At 30.2% G+C, this 22,650-nt stretch overlaps 3 protein-coding genes across 7 annotated transcripts; 1 reads left to right on the top strand and 2 right to left on the bottom strand.

Moving 5' to 3' along the window:
• Positions 1 to 106: 106 nt before the first annotated feature.
• Positions 107 to 8,434, bottom strand: LOC132912660 (ATP-binding cassette sub-family C member 5-like). Of its 4 annotated transcripts, XM_060970295.1 has the most exons (27): positions 8,108 to 8,434; positions 7,334 to 7,478; positions 7,144 to 7,229; positions 6,922 to 7,071; positions 6,689 to 6,847; positions 6,477 to 6,624; positions 6,172 to 6,405; positions 5,932 to 6,105; positions 5,700 to 5,847; positions 5,455 to 5,603; positions 5,117 to 5,227; positions 4,557 to 4,667; positions 3,919 to 4,061; positions 3,725 to 3,837; positions 3,379 to 3,658; positions 3,174 to 3,300; positions 2,945 to 3,090; positions 2,748 to 2,872; positions 2,490 to 2,677; positions 2,139 to 2,415; positions 1,920 to 2,073; positions 1,717 to 1,845; positions 1,363 to 1,639; positions 1,113 to 1,278; positions 855 to 1,038; positions 577 to 769; positions 107 to 507 (listed from the first exon to the last, which is right to left on the bottom strand). In XM_060970295.1, the coding sequence occupies exons 3-27, from the start codon at positions 7,212 to 7,214 to the stop codon at positions 244 to 246; spliced, it is 4,221 nt and encodes a 1,406-aa protein (XP_060826278.1). In that variant the 5' UTR covers positions 7,215 to 7,229; positions 7,334 to 7,478; positions 8,108 to 8,434; the 3' UTR covers positions 107 to 243. The 4 variants fall into 4 exon arrangements, with proteins under 4 accessions (XP_060826278.1, XP_060826270.1, XP_060826291.1 ...); XM_060970287.1 differs by having other exon boundaries at positions 3,379 to 3,837; XM_060970308.1 differs by lacking the exon at positions 4,557 to 4,667 and having other exon boundaries at positions 3,379 to 3,837; positions 8,108 to 8,433.
• Positions 8,435 to 8,629: 195 nt separating this feature from the next.
• Positions 8,630 to 14,846, bottom strand: LOC132913347 (heterogeneous nuclear ribonucleoprotein H-like). Its single transcript, XM_060971621.1, has 9 exons — positions 14,713 to 14,846; positions 13,920 to 14,197; positions 13,707 to 13,850; positions 12,721 to 12,859; positions 11,294 to 11,466; positions 11,014 to 11,207; positions 10,811 to 10,930; positions 10,548 to 10,647; positions 8,630 to 10,434 (listed from the first exon to the last, which is right to left on the bottom strand). Exons 2-9 carry the CDS (start codon positions 14,176 to 14,178, stop codon positions 10,349 to 10,351), a joined length of 1,215 nt encoding a protein of 404 aa, XP_060827604.1. The 5' UTR covers positions 14,179 to 14,197; positions 14,713 to 14,846; the 3' UTR covers positions 8,630 to 10,348.
• Positions 14,847 to 15,513: 667 nt separating this feature from the next.
• LOC132913633 (MOB kinase activator-like 1) lies at positions 15,514 to 21,871 on the top strand. 2 transcript variants are annotated; one of them, XM_060972100.1, is made up of 5 exons: positions 15,514 to 15,911; positions 16,850 to 17,016; positions 17,098 to 17,325; positions 17,396 to 17,559; positions 17,642 to 21,871. In XM_060972100.1, the coding sequence occupies exons 1-5, from the start codon at positions 15,898 to 15,900 to the stop codon at positions 17,720 to 17,722; spliced, it is 654 nt and encodes a 217-aa protein (XP_060828083.1). In that variant the 5' UTR covers positions 15,514 to 15,897; the 3' UTR covers positions 17,723 to 21,871. The 2 variants fall into 2 exon arrangements, with proteins under 2 accessions (XP_060828083.1, XP_060828091.1); XM_060972108.1 differs by lacking the exon at positions 15,514 to 15,911 and adding an exon at positions 16,589 to 16,701.
• Positions 21,872 to 22,650: the final 779 nt, after the last annotated feature.

Below are 22,650 nucleotides of genomic sequence, written 5' to 3'. Positions count from 1 at the left end.
AGACTTTTATTTTGATAAGCATTATTTATTAATGAAATATTTAAAATAATAATGTCGATTTATTTTAAAAATATAGTCTTCTTCTCTTATAATTAAAAAGGAAATGTTTAACTTTCATTATTAATTTTATTTTTCAAAAATAGTATATTAAAATATGCTTAATATATATTTTAAAGAACACTTTCATTTTCTTAATTTGTTAATGTTTGTATTTATTAAATATAATACTATTGTTAATATCGATTAAGTTTCCTTTATGTTCTTCTCTGTTGAGGCCATCATTTTCGAAAATTCGGAGTTTGAATTGGATAAAAGTACAGATGGTGCGTCAAATTCAATTATTTGGCCATTCTTCATAACGATAACGCGATTACATAAAATAACAGTCTTCAAACGATGAGCTATCGTTAATACAGTAGAATTGGAAAATGCGTTTTGTATGGTATTTTGAACAGCTACTTCAGTTTCTGGATCAACAGCAGCAGTTGCTTCATCTAATACTATTATCTACGATAGAATTATAAATTATTAAGTGAAATAAACATTAATTAATACGAAGAACCTTCGCTGACATACTTTGGCATTACGCAAAAGTGCTCTTGATAAACAAAGTAGTTGTCGCTCGCCAACGCTTAAATTGTTTCCTCCAACTTCAATAAGAGCATTGAGTTCTCCTGGCATAGCTTGAATTTTCTCTTTCAATTGGGTTTTTTCTAAAACACTCCAAATTTCGGAATCGTCAAATTGTTCAAAAGGATCCAAATTTGATCTACAATATAATTATAGATATTATTCAATCTCTAATATTCAAATTTACTTTTTTGTTTATTTTTTAATTTGTTAAATGCACTTGCCGTATGGTTCCACTAAATAAAACAGGATCCTGAGGAATTATAGACAATTTATTTCTTAACAATTTTAACTTCACTTTTGCTATATCTATACCGTCAATTTGAATTTTTCCATTAGAAATTTCAACTAATCGAAACAAAGCAACGATAAGAGAACTTTTCCCAGCTCCTGTTCTTCCCACAATACCTAAAATTCATTATGTCGCAGAAAAAATAATCATGTAAATAATGATAGTAAATCTGTTATCAAATTATTATTACCTATATGTTCACCGGATTTAATAACAAATGAAATATTGTCTAATACAGGTGGCAGTTCTTTTCTGTACTTCAATTCGACTTTATGAAATTCCAATTCGCCGTTAGTAGGCCATTGATCTGAAGGATTTATAGGATTATTCCCAAAACTTTCTTCTTTCTGCAATGTCTGTAAGGTGCAACATATATATTATTAGCTATGTGATTTAATTATCAATTACTGTTGCAACTAATAAATACTAATTTTATTTACCCTCAAGTAGTAACTTATTCTTTCGACACTTATAAAACGAGTTTCTGTTTCTGCCATTAATCTTACAGTATACTGAAAAACGCCGGTCATTTGCATTGCGTATGCCATTGCCAAACCGGCAAGAGGTGGTGATATCTGATTTCTAAGCAATATTACAAGAAACGCAGTAATGGAAGAGGAAATAATCGCTAAAATATCGAGTCTCACGGCGGACCATCTCATGATAGACTGACATAGGTAAAGACACAAATTGTTTAAGTCAATTAATTCCTCAAATCTAAAATGTAGTAATTCAGTGTTATACTTTTATCTCCTTCAAATTACTTCATTCATGATTCAATTTAAGAAACATACTTGTTTACAAATGCTTTTCCCTTTTGGAATGCATGAATGGTATTCAAACCATGAATAGTGGTCGTAACAAAGCTCAAAACGGGAGATCGTGAGGTACTCTCTATTCGCTTGAAATCTCTCATTGCTACTCTGAAAAATTTGTCTTTTCGCTACATTTGATAGTAATAAATATGATAAATTTTTATTTAGAATGTTAATCTCACCTAAAGATTTTGCTAATATAGAAGAAAATAGCCGCAAGAATGATTAATGGTATACAAAACCAGGGTAATATTGCACATATAGCTATAATTGCAAAACTACATGTAATAATATTCTGTATCATGTTTTCCACAGAAATCGGTATGTAATTGTCCACTACAATAAAAAGATAAATAAAGAAATGCATTTACTTACTAGTTCCAAAAATATTTAGGTCTTACCTTCATCAATATCTCGACTAAAAATATTTTGTATTCTTCCAATAGGAGTAGTTTCGAAAAATGTCACTGCTGATTTAATCATTTTCTTAAAAACTTGATTGTGTAATGTCGTTGAAGCCTTTATCGTAGCGTACATAATAGCCAAGCCACGCAGTAAACTTGTTAACAAAATAACTCCAATGCAGCCAATATAAATGTCTTGATAGTATGAATAGTTTGGATTATCATTTAAATTGTTTGAAGTTACAGTTTTATTGGTATTGGGATCAGTGACATTCTTAAATGAAAAAGATCAATGTAAACTAAAAATAAGAAACATAAATACCAATTAAAAAAAGAAAACATATTTACTCCACCACCAGCTTTAATCCATATGGCTAACCACCAAGTACTAAATGCTGAACTTCCAACATTTAACAAGAGCGTAAAAAATACCAAAAGAGCTACGAAATAACCACCCGCAGATTTCACATATGTATGATACGTGTACGATTCCACAGTACCCGTCCCCATTTTTTCTGGCGTTGTCAGAATTGCTCCTAGATAACAAACATGAATAACATAAATGACAAATATTTTTAAATTGATGATATAAATCTTAACACACACCCCCTCCATGTATTTCCTTTGATATTGCAATATTTTCATTGTTGTCTCCAGAACTGCATGCTATTTGCTTCTCCAAATCATTATTAGATTCTCTGCTATCTATCTCAGTTAATACTGAGGTTTCACTAATTAAATTAGAAGTAATTGTTAAAATTATGAAAACTATAGTCTTTAAAAATTATTTGTAAAATGCATACTCCTTTGAACTATTCTTCATTTTTAATAGTGCACTGTTTACCATTCCAGCGTATTCTCTATTTAATTTTATCAATTCATCGTGTGTACCTTGTTCTACAATTCTACCTTTATACATTACATAGATTTGATTAGAGTGTTTTAGGAACTGTAATTGTTCGGATATAACATTATTTGTAATTAAGTATATATATATTAATTGAGTGTCATAAATATTTATTTAAAACATACTTGAACCTGATGTGTTACAAGCAAAACACACTTATCCTTAAGCGCTCCGAGAATTAAATTTTTAAAAATGTAAGAACCCACATGTGCATCCACTGCACTTAATGGATCGTCCAAAAAATATATATCTCTTGAAAAAGAATGCTTTTTTAATATCAACTTGTAATAATAAATTAAGAAATTTTAATAGAGAAACAAAACTATTTACCGATTAGCGTAGAGTGCTCTAGCGAGAGCAACTCTTTGTTTTTGTCCCCCTGAAAGATTTATACCTCTTTCTCCAATCTCAGTTTCGTCTCCACCCGGTAACATATTCAAGTCTTCCTTTAGACTGCATACTGTTAATGCTTGATAGTATCGTTTAGCATCAAACTGGTTTCCAAACAATATATTTTCTTTAAAAGTTGCATTAACAATCCATGCCTGCTGACTAACATAAGCGCATGAACCTTCTCTCAAAATATGGCCATTTATCATTTTTAACTGCCCTAGAGCAGCAAGTAAGAGACTAGATTTCCCACTTCCCACTTGTCCACAAATTCCTATTAATCTACCTTTAGCTGCTCCAAACTTAATGTCAGAGAGTACTTCCACATATTGTGTTTCCTGGGAGGGTTCATTAAGTTTCTCTAATTCGATTTTGGTCTTTAAATATGATCCGACTTTCCTGAAAAAATATTAAAAAAAAATTATTTCAAAGGAATAATTCAAGATGACAGTAAAAATGCACAAACAAACAAAAACTCACTTTTTCTCTTTAACATTTTTTAACTTCTTAGTGTGCAAGTTAGAATTTTCGTAAACAAATGTACCATTAGCAATGGCTACAGCTTGCGATTTTACTATTGGTTTAGATATGTGGCATATCTGTTCTTCTAGAAGCAATACATCCTACACAAATGTTACTAATTACTAATTACTAAAGGTAAATATCAAAAAGTATAGTCAAAAAGAGAAACTCGTGTCTATTTTGACAATCAAATCATTATAAACATGGTCAAATGATTAATTCTAATGACAAAACGACATTCACATAAGCAAGCATTAAATTTCTCACATTTTACATTACATACACCAATTATAAATAATAAACTTAAAAATGCATACAAATTAGAACTTACAACATGCAACGTGTCACACAATCGTATTGTATTAATGCCTCTAAAAAAAAAAAAAAGTAAATCATCACAATGTTTATGTATTTAAATGGACTACCTTAAAGAATATCAGGCATGAAATCAACTATATTACAAAGCATCATGCGTTGCTCTAACTACAATAACAACCTTTTTACAATGCAAATGTTATTTGCAAATTAACTAATTTTATGTTTCCACTACCATAATTAGTAATTACTATTAACAAAAAAGATCCAAAAGTAAACACCTGAAATCTGTTGAATGTTATGTTTGACTCATTAATATTAACTAATGCCACTTGAAGAAACATAAAAGAAGAACGAAATTGAGAATTCAGCAATGTTACAAAAGGGAACACCTGGAAAAGTAATGGATTATAATTTAAAGTAGTAAAATGACAAATTTATGTTTTGTTAGACTATTTTCAAACATTTGCATTTCAATCATATGAATAACCCTGTATTATTTCCTTAATGTATATAATACCACAAGGAGGAGTAAAAGAAAAAGCAATTATTCTGTGTATATTTACATGTATGCAACACTTTCCCGTTTACGACTGCAACCGTTCAACCATTTACAATTAAGGTGAAAATATGAGATTATTAATAAAACAAAACTTCCGTGTATATTATATCATAATTTTCATTCAATTCTTTTTTTAAATAATTTAAAAAATAAATTTGGTAAATATAAGATACACGAGAATTTGTTTGATAGTAATAAATACGAAATACCCATCCATTATCCATTAAACATAAATTATGGAAGAATTGCAATTAAATTGTAATTTAAATTTTAAGAGACCTTCATTCTCCTAAGTGCAATATGAGCGTCGATAAAATGTCGTGTAGAATCCTTAAGGGAGGCTAGTGCCATTCTCAGCATATTTCCAAAAAATGTTGTAATTGGGAAAGCCTGCAATATATATCCCATTAAGTGTAACACTTGTTTCTTGACTTGATGACTTTAAATATTCTGTGCAAAATAAATATCGTTGACCATACAAATGCTAATTATGCAGTTTTTAAATTGTGCCGATGTCGATTTACACATGATTTTTTCGGTATTACTTATTCTAATATTCCTCCAAAAGAATATAAATAGGTGGCTGTGTTAAATGTGCTTCACAAATTAATATATACCTGAGCAGCAGTTAAATTACTGCCTGTAGATAAATGAGCTAGAAATGTAATAATTGCAGCTATCACAGGTATAGCTGGAGTTAAAGAAATAGCAAGACTTTGGAAATATACAATTTTATGTAACCAGTATTCCTCCTTCTTTCGTATACCTGAGAATTAATTAATATATTAAAAGATGATACAAATTAAGAATATAGTACTAATATATTTCATTAAATAGTTTATTAAAAAGATGGTAATCATACCAAGAAGTTTGTGGCTAAAATATTTTTCCCATGAATACATTTTAATCAATTTTACACATTCTAAAATTTCGTTCATTAATTTCACTCGTATGTCTGTAATAACAACAGTCTTAGAACGAAAATGTCCGACTAAACGGGATATAAGATACTGTTGAAAAATAATGTCATGTAGTGAAATTTTGAATAGACAGAGAAAATAACTTCGCAAACATTATAAAAAAACATTGTTTACCTGACAAGGATAGAATATCAGAAAGGTCAATATTCCACAAATAGCTATGGGATTAAATATCCACAGAATATAGACTATACCACAGATAATAATTATTGGGCCACTGAATATCATAGGTCCATAAATGACTACATCAAAAAGTCTTTGACTATCATTAGTAAACAAATTAGTTATCTGAAATTGCAAAATGAACATAAATATGAAATTGAGTTCAATTTGACAATATATTCGAAATCTCACTTCTCCTGTGCTTTTGTTTCCAAGACTATTCAGTCTAATAATCTTTTTGTATAAAAGAGTAGTACAAGCAGATTTTAATCTCAGTGCTGTTCTAATATTAGTGTTCCAAGTCCAATTAAAAAATACTACTCGCAGAAGATCACAGCATGTTAGTAACAATGCCCATTTTATACCTATCCATGTATCTTCTTCTGGTGACTGAACATGTTCCAGCACTTTCTTCATTAATATCATCTAAGACAAAAATATAGCATTCTGTATAGTACTATATATAACACTTGTATTCTACAAACTAAAAGTCATACAGAGGTAATAAATCCACAAATTGTTGAGCAACTTAATAAAAATCCAGCTATACATATTCTTGTTCTCATGAACCTCCAAGCTACGCTTGAAAATGATGCCAAGTATGGACCATGTTTGCCTATCTCCTCTTGCCATAGTATTTCTAATCTAAATATGAAATTTATTTTAGATATAGTAAAAAAAAGATAGATTCACGATATAGTGTAGTTACCTATGTGCATTGTATTTGGAGCTCTCATAAATAGAAATACGTGGCAGATTTGTAATGTCAATACCCTTTTTATATGCTTCCCATATATATGGCGTTATCCATGTATAAAAAATATATGAAAATAATCCAGCACTATCTGCTGGCATACTTTCTTTATTTCTAAAATACATACAGTAAAATATTACTTAAAAAATAATTTTTTATCTCAAAACCACATCTACTTTAGTACATACTGGTTTCTATGACGTATTGGTATAAGATTCCTTAAAGCTGGATTGTACCGGCTCATATTGGTTCTTCTAATATATTCTATTGGTACTTTTGGTGAGCGTGAATATCTACTAGGAAGTAAAAAATGCTGTCCTTCACTAGCATCATTGTGCCTAAAAAAATATAAGAAAATATCAATTTTTCACTTAGACTTAAAAAATATAAACAAGACTATAGTTCTTTACCTTTCACTATTAATACATTGAACTTCATTATCTTCACTTTGACCACTAGGAGAATCTGTCTTATTTTCCATAATTTTCTTTTAACACTATATGTTAACAATACATAAAGAAATTTAAATTACACAATTAAATACATAAATGGTAAGAATAAGATTATAATTTATAAAATATAGTTTTCTCAATTATTTACCAATTCTTCAATTTACTTGATGATATTTTACTTTGTAGTATTACTTATGCATTGTTACATGGTTGGTAGAGATATGAGTACAATAGTTATCGTTATCTATCTAACGATTAAACTATCAGCTATGTACACTTATGTCGTTCTTCACCTTATGCAAAAAAACAATAATTTTATTACACTTGTTATTTATTTAATCACAAGAGAAAAGCCAAATAAATTTAGTTTTAAGTGAAGCTATACGTACATAATGTATATTAATTTCAGCAGTTACAGTGAACATTAATAGTGTTAGAAAGCTGATAAAAAATCTAATCTTGTCTAATCAATGATAAGTACCAAAACTGAATAAATATGTAGTTTTAAATTTATATGTGAGAAGCTGTGCCCTCTGTGATTTGACAATTCGTGCATGTTATGCCATGTGACATAATCCTTAATTAACCTGATTTTTTAAATATTCGTTTAAATCAATGAAGTAACGGTATTTTATATCATAATTTTGGGAATTGTTTCATAAAATGTTTAAGATGAAAACATATAGAAAATACTTATATAAATAAAAAATATTTCACAAAAAGTATATATATACACGCATCAGATTAATAAACTATAAAAAATAGCTGTTATTTTTTTGTGTTGTAATAAATATTTTCGTAATGTTATACCATTCGTTCACCAAAAAAATAATGTAATTAAATTAAAAATTAAAAAACCTATGTTTCTTGTACATATAAGGATATGTTGAATGTATATTTAAATTATACTTCCTCTACTTACATTTTATGAAAAAAATGTGTCAAATTTTTACCGAATTATATCTTATCTTCCAAAATCTAATGTCGTCGTTGACCTCAAATATACTTAAGATACTGATTATCTTTGTTTATGGATGATTAATTTTGGTATATGTTCTGTCAAACCGTGTACGTTTCATATTCCCCACCCAGTCACTTCTATACATGACTAATAGATTTCAATCAAGTACTTGATATGCTAAATATGTACAATACAATGTGCTTCATACTTCTCTGTCCCATAGTCCTATTTATTCCAACCTCATTTATATGTACTCATTATTTAAGTTATAATATTGAATTATATTATACTTGATTCACAAAAATCCGAAAATCTAAAAAATAAATAAAAATTTTATAATAAAAAAAAATTCGTAAAAATTGGATTACTTTCTAGAATGGAAATTTACAATGATGTCTAACTATAAAAACACTATTTTTAATTGAATAAATAAATTAGTTAATCACTTATTAAGTACAACACGATATGAATAAAGGCCTTCAATCACGAAGATAACGTTTATTGCTATGCTTTATAAAACACAGGTCACATCAAACATACGTCATTCCTATTAAGTTCATGCACAAGATAAGTTTATAAGGATACATTTTATTATTATTATTTGAATATAGAATTTTTTCACGTACAAAATATAAGGTCCTAAACAAATACAAGCATTTCTGTTTTGTTTACAACATTCATTTTCACAATGAAAGATAAGGAGTATTTTGTCTCTGTTACCTTATATATAATGAAATATTACATTTGTATCTTTTTGTAATATTTTCTCTTTTTTTTTTTTTTTTTTTCGTGTTAACGTCTCTCATGAAAACTTGTAGAGCTACACATACTACAAGTAAAATTGACTCAAAAGCAATTATAATCATTATAAATGCCAAAAGTGGAGTAGAGCCCAGTAGTAGTTAACACTTTGACTGCCACGCCGAAATCACATGTTTCGCTCAGGGCGCCGCGGGAGTATTTTTATTATTCAAAGCATATAATGGTAACATAATAATAAATTGATGATGTAAGACAACATTCTTCCCTAATGGACCATTTATCTTATATGATTATAAAGCATCTTATATGATTTATGATTATTTTCTAAGGTGTGTTTATAATATTCGTAGATTACCCCTCAAAGATATGGATGCAAACACAGTGCACCGTTAGATGCAGGATTTGTTCTCATTTTTTGTTTTTTTATTGATGTTCTAATAAAAATGTTAATTGTTCAATGGGACACTTTATTTCAAAGTATCTTCTATTTTGTTATATTCAAAATGCCCTGTCACCAATTACCACCGTGTCGTGGGAGAAACCGTAGGCGTTGATATATGATCAATGTGGCAGTCAAAGTATTAATACACACTGAATTATTTAACATACGCTCAGTTTTTTTAATAATATCGTGTATATATCATTAAACATGAGTTCATAGTCGAAGAACTTCACGTATTATTTAGAGTAATAATATTCGACAGGGTTAACATAAACTATTATACTGGATGTAACTGTGAATTACTATTTGATAAATATATTACAATATGAATCGTAATTGTTGAACTGTTTGTGTTCTGATATAAACTAACTATCCTTGTACGATTGCAAACTCTGGCATTTCTAACTCTGACAAATAACATGATGTTGAAGCTGTTATATAATTTATAAATATGCTTATTCTCTAATATTAGAATTTGGAACACTTTTGTGAGGTTTTAATGAAATGGTGGATGTACAATGCATCAAAATGATATTATAATGGAAAAAAAAAGAACAAAAGTTATATATTTTTGTGACTTAGATTTTTACGATTCAATGAAATCATACTAATTATATATGAAAAATATAATTTGTCTTTTATGATCATTATAATTGAGATACGTATTACATCAATAATTTGATAAAAGAGTTCATAATATAACGCTTAATATTTTATCTCAAAAACGAATGAAGATTAAACAGAATTATAATAAATTCCGATAACTAAATTCGTTCCTTAAAATAACATTAAACTAATTAATATTTGTCGAACTCAAACAAACTTTTTTAATTCTATTTAATGATTTCGTACGTAATACGCAAAACAGAGAAACAGTAATTAATCTTTAACTGAACGTAATACGAAAATGAGATTTCATTGTGATAATTATAATTCAATAAATCTTTGATTTAAGAAATATTTTATCGTCGATAGCGCAAGAAACGCGACATCCGGCCTCAAAAACTATTATAATTACTTCCTCCTAGTTGAGAGCTGAAGCCTCTGTTTGGAGAATATCCAGGCCTGAAGTTATTACCCAAACCTAGCAGTATAAATCTTTAATTAATATTTGCTTAATATAACAAAATTGTAAAAATTTAATAAGGATGAGAATGTTAAAGAATAGATAACAATAAAAAAGCAATTGAGAAGTACCTCCGCAGAAATTTCCAATACCACCCAGAGACATTCCACTTGAACCACCAGTTGAATTTAGGAATAATTCAATATACCTATGAGACATATGGCTTTTGTCCTATAACAACATTATGACAGAAAATAATTAATATATAAAATTATTAATTGAAAATCACAATGTTATTTATTATATTCACAATTATATCTTATTATATCTTATATCTTATATATTATATCTTATATCTTATATATTATATCACAATTATATTTATTCAAATAACCTTAGACATGGCTTTAACAGCCTCCTCATGAGTTGCGAACTCTACATCTGCTTCTCCAGAAGGACGTCCACCATTTTCAAGAATAATTCGAACATTTACCGGTTCGATAGGTCTGAAGAACTACAATTATACCACCAAATTTCATTATAAAAATATTAACTTAATAAAATGTTCTACATTAATTCATTCAATTATAAACTTACATCAGCTATATCTTGTTCGGTAGCTTTAAATGGTAATCCACGCATGTGTATACTATGAATACCGGAATTACCACCCCATGTATCACCGCTGCCTCTGAAGTTCCCACCTTTCATGTCCAAACCACCTCTCATACCCATGCTTCCTCCGCGTGAATCGAAGTTATTACCACTTCCCCATGGACCACCATCAAAGTCTAAAACATATTAAACAATAATAAGAGAAAAATGATGTAATAAGTGACATTTCACATTTTAAATAACTAATGAATTCGTGTAGTACCTCTATTTCTAGAACCTCTGCTATTATTGCTAAAACGATTCATCCCTCCGAAACGAGAACCTCGGTCATAGGGTGCTGGTCTCTGATTGAAACCACCCATTGGCCCACCTCGCATTTTCGGTCCAATACTAGCACGTACTTCGGACAAACTGCTTCGGAAGATTTCGATGTATCTGTTAAGATTAATATTAATTATTATTATTCTCGTTTAAATATTATTGCCGTTCATATAGTCGGCTGCCTTCTCAAATAAGAGAAAATTTAATGCAAAAATATCAATGAGCATAAAATTTTAATTTTAGAGCGCACTTTTAAACGAAGAAAATAACCTTTCGCGTAATGGAACTAAACAATTATTGTTCCAATATAAAAAATTAGGAGATTAAAAGAAAACAAAAATAAAATAAAAAGAAAAACGACATGATTCGAAGAAAAAATCCATACTGAGAATTTTGTAATGGATTAACTGTTCATACTACACCTCCGCATATTTATTAAACCTGTGTGTAGATACCCTCCCTCGGTGACATTGCATTCTGATGTATCTTATGTCACCCTAGCCATTGAGATGCTGATGATCCTCAGGTATATGACAATTACAATTGCACTTTATGCAACTCAGGAGAGAAAGAGAAAGAGAGAATGGAAGAGAGATAGGATAAACAATATATAAGTATCGAGAAGCGATACAACTAAAAGAAAGTACTCCGAATTTAAATATTTAATTTAAAAAAAATAGGAAAAAAGCTAAAATAATTGAAGTTAGCATATCTTATCGTATGACAATGATAATAAAATATTTCCGTGCAATTAACGAGCTGTATGTATCAACTATAAATAGTGATGTTACAAAAGAAAAACTGTGCAAAGCCTTTGAGTTCAGATTATTACATTGTCTCGCATAAAACGTACAATTGTGCAATTGTCAAACAGGTGTGCCAAATTAGATCGATGATTACTACCTCCGTAGCGCCCACCCATCCTGGGTTAGCCCTACCCACCTCCCATGGGATTTGGTGACGATGTAAGGGGGTACCTCCCGCCCGGCACCCACCCATAGGTTTCAGTTGGGCCAACAGTACTTTCGCTTACGTACCACTAACTTTCTTTTATTCGTGTTTAGGAAGAGAAGCAGTTTCTTTATACAATTAATTTCTATAATAGCATATAAATAGAATAATGCGAATGCAAAATTAGTAAATACGTTTTAATAATATAATTCATTCCAGATTATTTGCAGTAATAAGTAAATTATTTTATATAATAGTTTTCTGTTTGTAAAATAAAATATTAAAGAAACTGCATCTATATAAAAACTCGCTCCCGCTATTTACTAACAAAATTTATATACCTACATGTACTACGATCATAAAATGATATTGAAAAGTCATAAGTATACCCAAACCCAGCTAGCGTCAGTGCCCCACCTGTGTCCTATCTTTTCCTTGTGTTTCTGCAGAGCGCGCTCCGCAACATCTTTGTTAACAAATTGAACGTAAGCCTCCCCAGTACTGCGGCCCGTGTAGTCTGTCGGTAGTGAAATCCCGTTCGGCAATATCTCCAACCCTGACCCACACATAATCAAACATCGACATTGTAGCGTAACACCCATTATTAATTATAGTATCGTCAGTTTATTTAAAACCCTTATAAAGAAGCAAGATTTAAAATATCCTTTGCACATTATGTGCAAAACGTCTCGCTCCAGAAATATAGACATTTTTTTCTCAATTAAGTCAAAACAGAAGAAAATGTTAACTATGCCGAAGTTAAGAATTAAGTTCTATATACAAAACATAAAAATATAAATAAAACAAATATAAGGATATTTTTATACAATTATATAAAACACACATGGAAATTATAATAAATGTTCCTTTTCCAAGTCTATAAAGGATTATAAAGCGTAGGGACTTTACTTCCTTAAATCTTAACTAAGGCCATCTGATGATTGTAGAAACACAGAGACACTGCTTGGGACGGGCATAAAACGAATTTTATACTTTTATATGTAAAACTAGTGAAATGTTAGACACTTTTATTGTAATATGTGTATTGTTTTGCCAGATACATTTATTCCCATATTTATTCTCTAATAATTTAGTTCTAGGATATATGTCTCTTGTATATTATTTGCAACACCTATGTCCATTCTTTTAAATTATGAAGACATAAAAAGGTATGCTATTTATATACTTCATATGTGTCATAACCATCAAAAGCATTTAGTCCCTGTGATTCAAGATTTTTATTTGATTAACAAAAATCAAACGATAGGGAAATAATTTTATTATAAAAAATAAAAGAAAAAACAAAACACATTGATCGCCAATAAGGTGTAAGTGAATTTCTAGTAATATATAATATAAAAAAATGAATAAAGATACAGGTTTGAATGTATGGTATAAAATACCTGAGAAGAACTGAGCAATTTCTTCTTTGGAACAGCCGAATGGTAGACCACGTAGTCTCACGCAACCATCATCCATGGCATTCTCTAGGTTCATACCGCTTCTCTTGACTACCCACTCCATTTCACCTCTTTTTGCTTTAAAGACTATAATGAAAGACATATTTTATTATATATCTTATAAATATTTTTACCTTTATATGTTTTATAACAAACCTTCTATATAACGATGACCCATATGATCCCTATCCCTTTTACAAGCTTTCTCAATATCTTCAAGTGTATCCATTTCTACATAAGCCTCTCCACTTGGACGGCCTTCTCTTGACATTGTCATGTGTACACCATTTTTACCGTTTGTAATAGAACAATCACTAAAGAATTTCATGATTTCATCAACAGTAGTAGACCATGGAAGTCCACGTAGTTTAACAACATAGCCTTCATCATCATGGTCTCCACTTCCATTCGACATGATTGTAGTCTAAAATAAACTATAATTTGTATAAATATATCCTGATATTTTCCTATATATTATAAAATATTAAATCAAAAACAATATAAATACACAGCATGATTATTTTATAATTACTATTTATTTTTAAAGTACAATACACTATAACAAATAGTTGTATATTATTTGCACCTTTTTACTTTTTTTATTGTTTAAATTTTCGCTGTATTTAAAAGATATTGCATCATTTATGGATAGTAAATTTATGAGAACAGTCATTCAAGAATTTGAAGGTCAATAATATCCAACAAAATGTTAAAATAATGTGAAAATATAGCATTTTGTAACTTTTTATTGAGATTCCAAGGATAAATAAATAAATAAATACATATATACGTAAAAAAATACAACATTGCAATATAGTCGGAAGGAAAGTTTGAAAAAAAGACATTTCTTTACCGAAGAATTGTTCGTATCGGTAATATACTAGTTTTTGTTTTATGCCACCAAAATATATTCATTTCATATATTGTAAATATTATTATTCATACTTACGGTTTCTTAGTGTTGATCTACAAATTAGAAGGAATCACGAATTAAGTTTAATTGACAGCAAACGCTTAGCCAACGCCACGCTCTGCGAAACTATCTGCAAAATGGCGTTTATCCTAACGAAACTAATGGCTGGTTTATAAACATAAATGTACTACATTGTAACATTATGATATATAAAATCCCTGGTTTCTTTAGAATTTATTAAAGTTTTATAAACATTAAAGTAACATGTACTTCAACTAAAAATATTTTATTAATATGCGATAATAGAAATTATAAAAGATTAAAGTTATTACTTTACGAATACACTTGTCATACGAAACGAACATATTTCATCAACTTAAATAAAACAATTGCAATTATATTATAATTAAAATGTAATATATTCTTTTCAAATATAACGAAATATATTAATATTATAAAAATTTAGATGATTAGAAATACGGTTGTGAATCTGCTCTAAAATTTTTGACGTTAACTTTAAATAAAATCTATTTTGGAAAGACAAGATCGAAGAAGAACATGATTAAAGCAGGATAGAATTGTTGAGGAAGTGAATAATTCATTGGTTCGGAGCATGGGAAGGAATCTAAAGAAAAGTACACATTAGAAGTTTATAAAATTTAAAATTCGCGCCAGTAATATTAGAGAAGATTTGTGGTCATATTTGAAATGCATTAAGGCGAATACGCATACTAATAAGTCCTCCATGTTAGCGTTCCTAAATTCATTTAACTTTGACAATCTATATTTTTTACCTGCTATATCGATCGTGCTACACATAGTAAAATATTTGGACTATAGCTACTTAAATAGTATATCGATATAATTTGCGATTTTCGCAGAGGCTAAGACATTTTAAACGTCGAAATGATATAAATCATAAAGTAACAGGAAAAATTAGAAACTGTGTGTCTGCGATCACGTCTGTATAGAGGTCGTGACCGAATCTAAAGAAGTAGAATCCCGTTCAACAGTGGAAGGATTGAAGTCGAGGTGATCGCAGAAAAGGTAGTTGACAAAACGTCTATCGTGCTGTCGCGGGAGAGAGTGTATGGTGTATGTTAAGAAGGATCGTTCGCAGCTTAAATCTCATAATATTGTAGAATATTGCAAAAATCAACGACACGTGCAGCCGTGTAGCAGTAAATTGAATTTCACCGACAGGTCATCCAGGAGTGCACAATGAGCTTCCTATTGTAAGTTTTTTTTCCGTTTCCAATGAAAATCGACTTTTACTCTACTATAACGCTTTTATCTTTTTTATATCGCAACATTAAATTTCCGATGCATTTAAAAAAGTAAGCTTACCGAACACTCAATGTTTCCCTGTTAATCGATCGCCTGATATCACACCAATGTTATTTGCAAGTGACAAATGACAGCAAAGAAGGAATCGATGATTTGTTACCATAGACCGATCGGAGTGAGGGCAAATATTGACAGAAACTGGTCAACCAGTTTCGTAAATATTACCTTCTCGGCTAATTTAGGTAACCGACCCAATGTACTCTTGAATTCGTGTACATCGCGATCGACCAATCTGTGGATATCTAAAAATAGCATGATGCCATAATTTCTTTGAAAAATCCTCCGTTTTCACACGATCTTCAGCCCTCTCTTTTAGCTAATGCTTTCACTCGTGCTCTGTTGCACGCGCGCATATTCGTCACACGTCAAATTAATCGCCACGGGACATATCTTATCGTAGCGGATTGCACCGTGGATGTAGAATTTTTTTAAACGCTCCTGATGCGATATCGGGCAAGTTCTTAGTTGCAATTGTGGCCGATCGATTTGTCATATCCGCCCTAAACATCGTTTTGGTCACTCGTTAATTTTATGGGTTTCCTGTATTTGTAATTCGAACGATACGTATGATCAACTGATGTTTGTTTTTGTCTTTAATCGAATTGCGAATATGATTTATAATAAAATGCTTCAATCTGTAAACAATTGAACATATAAACAAAAATGTAAAAAATATAGGTACAAATAGAAATTTTCTAATTCTGATTGTGTTTTTTACTAATATAGAAATTAATACAAATGTCTACAAATTAACTATTATTGAAATATAATATTGTATTTTTATAAATACAACAATTATTGAAATATATTTGTATGGCTTTTTAAGTGGAAGCAGGTCTTCGAAAACCTTTAAACCAAAGAAGAATATCCCTGAGGGAACTCATCAATATGACTTGATGAAGCATGCAGCAGCCACTCTAGGCTCTGGAAATTTGAGACTTGCAGTTATGCTCCCAGAAGGTGAAGATTTAAATGAATGGGTTGCAGTAAATAGTATGTACTACAAGCATATTATTGTATATTCCAACTTATAATAACTAACAAATTACAACTAACTTTTTTATATTGTTTCAGCTGTTGATTTTTTCAACCAAATCAATATGTTATATGGCACTATTACAGAGTTCTGTACAGAAGAAAGTTGTCCCATTATGTCTGCAGGACCTAAATATGAATATCATTGGGCTGATGGGCATACTGTGAAAAAGCCAATTAAATGTTCTGCACCAAAGTACATTGATTATTTAATGACTTGGGTGCAGGACCAGTTAGATGATGAAACCCTATTTCCTTCAAAAATCGGTCAGTCACATTATCTTGTTGGATAAGATAATTTCGTATTTGATATACTGATAAAATTATAATCTCTTAGGAGTCCCTTTTCCAAAAAATTTCTTGTCCATTGCCAAGACAATATTGAAAAGATTATTCAGAGTGTATGCACATATTTATCATCAACACTTCAGCGAAGTGGTTCAGCTTGGTGAAGAAGCACATTTAAATACTTCATTCAAACATTTTATCTTTTTTGTTCAGGTAAAGTACTCAAAACTAAGTGAACCTTCAACAAATATAGATATGCTCCATTATAATCTTTTATTACTTTCGTTTGTTGTAGGAATTTAACTTGATAGAAAGAAGAGAATTGGCGCCATTGCAAGAATTAATAGAGAAGTTAACAGCAAAGGACGCCCGATGAACAATTTTGATCGTCAACCGAAAACTCCTCCAAAGACTCTCACCCGTGCTATCTTTTTAATCAAACGTGTAATTGTGCATGTTATTTAACTAATCCAATTCATTGCTAACGCGATCATCGCCTCGAAGCAGGAGTCACTGGTATTGTACTACATAACATATTTTATTCATTTACAAAAACGAGTGACTGATTTACGCATTTTATAACGAAGACGAATCTCGATAAAAACAGAGTTCTGTCTATTTGGGAGATCGTTAAAATTACAGAGTAAAGATCGATAGGGTGAGGATTATTAACGTAGACTTTTGTAAAATAGTTATACATTCGATACAATTCGTCCGTTTTATTTTACATCTTGAAAGAAGGAAAAAATTGTTGTTTCTTAAGTAGTCGAGATGTTTTGTGGTGAATTGTAATTTATTGCGCGTAACGAATTTTTATACTTGGAACTTTGAGAAGAAAGATTAGCGTGAGAGACGAAAAAAATAATTCATATCGACTATATAAAATGGATTACATTTTTAAAAAAAACGTTAGAAACAACGATTACACTCGGTCTTACGTTTCTTATTCTCATTGTTTGTTATTATCTTTCATACTATTGCACATTATGCTGTTTTATTGTAAAAGTTCGAGAAATATCGTAACTTTTATAAATAGAAACGATACTACGCGTAATGTCTGAAAATAAGAATGCTCTCGATAGCATCTCTATATTTTTTTTTTTTTTAAATTTGCGACAACTTCGTGAAAACGTTGCGCCTTTGATTATCGACATGAATTGGTACAACCTGATATCGAACATTTTATATCACTGCTAAACTATACATTGTTAGTACATAACATTATTAAGTTAATATTACGCTATTTACATTAAACTTCATACTATGTAATTAGTTTAGACGATTATTATCATCGTGTCAAGCGCTTGCAATAGAAATTATTTATAGCGTTAGGGATTTTATACGCACCATATCTTTTATTCTTTATACGAGTGAATTTTTGAGTCTGTTCTATTTTAGAAAGCATGTTATATTATATTTAAGCCGTTTGCGTCGCATTACTGGGAAAGTTCTTTTTGCATTTCAGCTTTTTTTTATTTTTGGTATTTTATGTAAAAATTATTGCTTCTCGTACGTTATAAAAACATTTGTACATGAATATACCAAAAATTAATAACTTCATTTCTAAGTATATCATAGATTCGATTCGAAACATGTTTTTTAAAGAAGTTAGAATTAATTCGATGGATACAGGGTATCCCAGGAAAAACGCAAAGGGCAAACATTTTCGTATAAATAATACTAAATATGTGATGTGCATAGTCACAGTATAAACAATCACACATGATTTATTTCGCTATTAAGAAATCAATTTTGATATATAGAAATATCAAATAGAACGTATATTCGTTTATAGCGCGTTCAGCTACGTACGATAGGTTTCTCGCTTATAGCAGAGATGAGATGTTAATATATATACATATATATTAATGTAAATGCTTGCTGTTTTCACGCGCAGTGAGACTGCACCCGTTGCATTCGAATATTTAAATGGATGCATTGTATTCGCTTGTAACTAGAAAATACTCCTCAGATAGTTTCTGTTCACACATTGTGCCCTTTGCTGTGATGATCGGATTTTTGCATTTCTGTGTAACGAGCTACATTTACGTATGGCGGGGTGAAATTTTAACCAAGTTTTCGTACTGCTATTCATGTAAGTGACTATCGTTTGAATGGAGTAATATAGGACGATAAGAAGTTATTGCTTATACGATCATGAGACATACGTTTGCTTTCAATGGACCAGGCTATTTTGTGATAAGTAGCGCATAAAGTGATTACCAAATCAGAGAAGAGATACAAGGAGATGTAGTTGCTGTACCTTTCTTTGATATCTTTCATTTAAGATCTTGATAAGAGAAGTCCAGAAAGATTCGTTTAGTATTATATCTAGTATAAAAATGTTAATACAATCTTGTTTATTGTGATTCATGGTTTACATATACAATGACTATTTTATATGCAAATTGTGAATTAGGTGTTGTTATGTAAGTCTAAAGATTCCTTGTCACTTAATATACCAAAAAGATTAATTCAAGTCATTCAAATCATTTAAAAAAATCATTTCTTTTTTAACATTTAAATGTTAATCAGAAAGGACAAGGACAGGTAACGAAGATGAGAAATTTATAAAAAGTGAAGTTGATCAACTTGTTCTCCGAAAGGCTTGTACGTTTCCAAGTATCTAATATTGCTCGATTTGTTGTCAAATTTTAAATAACTAATTGGAAATAACGCATCTAGGATTTTTGATAAAAATTTGATATATCCAAAAAGAGGAACTCGTTTACTATCGCAATTCTCCTTGTATATCTTATCAGTTTAGCGACTATACATGAAAAACTTATCTCAAAACAGTCTAATATTACGATGCAGCGAGCGTAAACATTGTAATTAATGGAATTCGAAATCGCGACATAGATTGCAAGTTGTTAGCATTCGAAGCGAATGAAAGGAACAAAATGTTATTTTTTTATAATAAGGAAAAATGGTCTGCTATTATTTAACAGGCACTGATTAGAGTTTTTGCTTATCTCTCTGGCGTTGGCGTATAAACGATCGGAACATTATATGAGGTTGCTCGATGTGATATCACTTTTCATGTAAATCACGAGGATCAATGAGAAATTTCACGAGGTCCAGGACTAATATAAATGTATTTTATTATAAACGATATAAACGAATTAGCTTTCGTAATAACCTAAATATATATCGATAGAGGAAGGAAAGGACGAACGAGAGGAAATAACTAATAGAAATGGAATAGAATGGAACAAGTGTCAAGAGAGAACGATTACGACATAGGCTTTCTTCCGCGATGGTCTACAGGTGTGTTTCTCGATGTAAAATGAATATAAGTAACACTAAAAGTAACAATAATAATGGCTCGTATCGACGATAATATTGTATTCAGTACTTAAGAAGACCGGAAGAATTGTACCTTATAGAAAAATGAAAAAAAACTTTTCTCGCAGCAAACAAGCACGATTTCGTCTCTCTCTCTCTCTCTCTCTCTCTCTCTCTCTCTCTCTCTCTCTCTTTCTTTCTTAATCACATATTTAGGTCAGAGGGGCGAGATCGTTCGAATATATTACCGTTGTCAGTTAGAAATTATTTTACACACAAGTAATGCTGTTATTAATTACAATTACTTTTATTATTATTTTTATTATTAGTAGTATTATCGATATGATTATTATATACGATACTGACACTTTTATCGCTATTTATATAATAATTTACATGATTAAATGTTGTTAGATCGGCGTTGAACGATAGCCTTTAACAAAACGCACTTGAGTCACCTCTCTTTGTTTCTTTTGACTGAAAATATACGCGAACCCGGTATGTTACATTTTTCGACTGACTTGTTACTTGAAAAGATAAGCGATATTTTTTTTATATATATATATACATATATATAGATATGATTTCTCTTCAAGCTTGTGCTGTTCTTTTTACTTTTTCTTCTTTTTTCTTTTTTATCTTTCTTATCTAGAATCTTTTTGAGGATCGTTTCCTTGACATCGCTGGAAGCTCTTTCATATGATCACCAATCGAAGAAACGTCTAATTGTTTCAAGATTTTGAACGAAAAAGTAAAGTGAATGTAAGCAAATAAAAGAAGAAAATAGAAAAGCGAAGAGTGCGTGTAAAGGAAGGTTGAATAAAAGATATTTTAAGGATTCAGATAGGTTCTTAGATGTCGAAATTTCTATTTTACAAAAGTATTTACCGTTTTTTTTTAGGCAGACAGGAACTATTGGCGCAACTTAAAAATTTAATAATTTGTTAACGATGATTGATTTTGTTTGTGTATTTCAAAGAAAAGAAACATATTATTTCTACGATTGATTTTTATTAAGTTTATAAGAGGATTAATTCGGATATTAACTGTAAGACAAGTTTGTCATTATGATTGATAGTTGAATAAAAATTGTTTGTTCCTTCAAAACTAAGTGCGAAGAGCTTTCAGGAATACCGATTGTTTATTCGTTTCTTTAACGACGTTAGTGATATTTCTGTGCAATGTAAATAATATTTTTTTCAAATAAACGAAAGCTCACGCGTAACCGTAAACATAAGACTATTATTTCTTACGAAACCCTTCGTTCCCTTTTCTCTTCCTACTATTTCGAAATTGAAGTTGCTACATCTCACCTTTCACTTTTGTTTTTAATTTACCAAGTCAGTGAATATTTTCCATAAGGAGACTCGAAACTGGTGTAGAAACATATGTATAAATTACATTATTTTTACTTCTAAGAAATAATATGAATTCCCATATTTTAATTTTGATAAACAAGATTTAATAAATCTTATAATCGAGATTGCAAATATTTTTGAAATATCTCCAGAACTTTAATTCAACATCCTAATTTACTTTTAGATTGCTCCCTAACACGTGACTGAATTTGCGAAATCTTGGCGCGCGGTTTTCACGCTCGCATGGCCTAGCGAAACAGAAAGTTTCGCGTTTAATGAAACGCTTGGTTGTTCCTTCGAACACTGGAATTACAATCCTCTAGAATTCTGAAGGCGTGTTTCAAGCGTAAATCTCAAAGTATAAAGATCAGAGAACGACGAATGACACGTTAACTACTTCGAGTCGAAGAACGTACGTAACAAGAATATAGCTGCTAATTTATGCTAATTCACTATTCACACCGATGCTCAAAGTTATTGAGGAAACGAAGAAAACGAATAATTTCACTACGTGTTATCATATGAAATGTCTTGTTACGTTAAACCTGCATTTACGAAATTCGATTTGAACATGCCAACGAGCAAAATTACCTAGACATTTCGCGCTTCCTTCTCTCGTCCGACGTTGTCCACCTTTTATTTCATCGCTGCTCGTATC

The sequence above is a fragment of the Bombus pascuorum genome, chromosome 1 (assembly GCF_905332965.1).
Source record: "Bombus pascuorum chromosome 1, iyBomPasc1.1, whole genome shotgun sequence".
Classification (NCBI taxonomy): Eukaryota; Metazoa; Arthropoda; class Insecta; order Hymenoptera; family Apidae; genus Bombus; species Bombus pascuorum.
The sequence above is the reverse complement of the archived record's forward strand: the minus strand, read 5'-3'. Positions and strand labels throughout refer to the sequence as shown.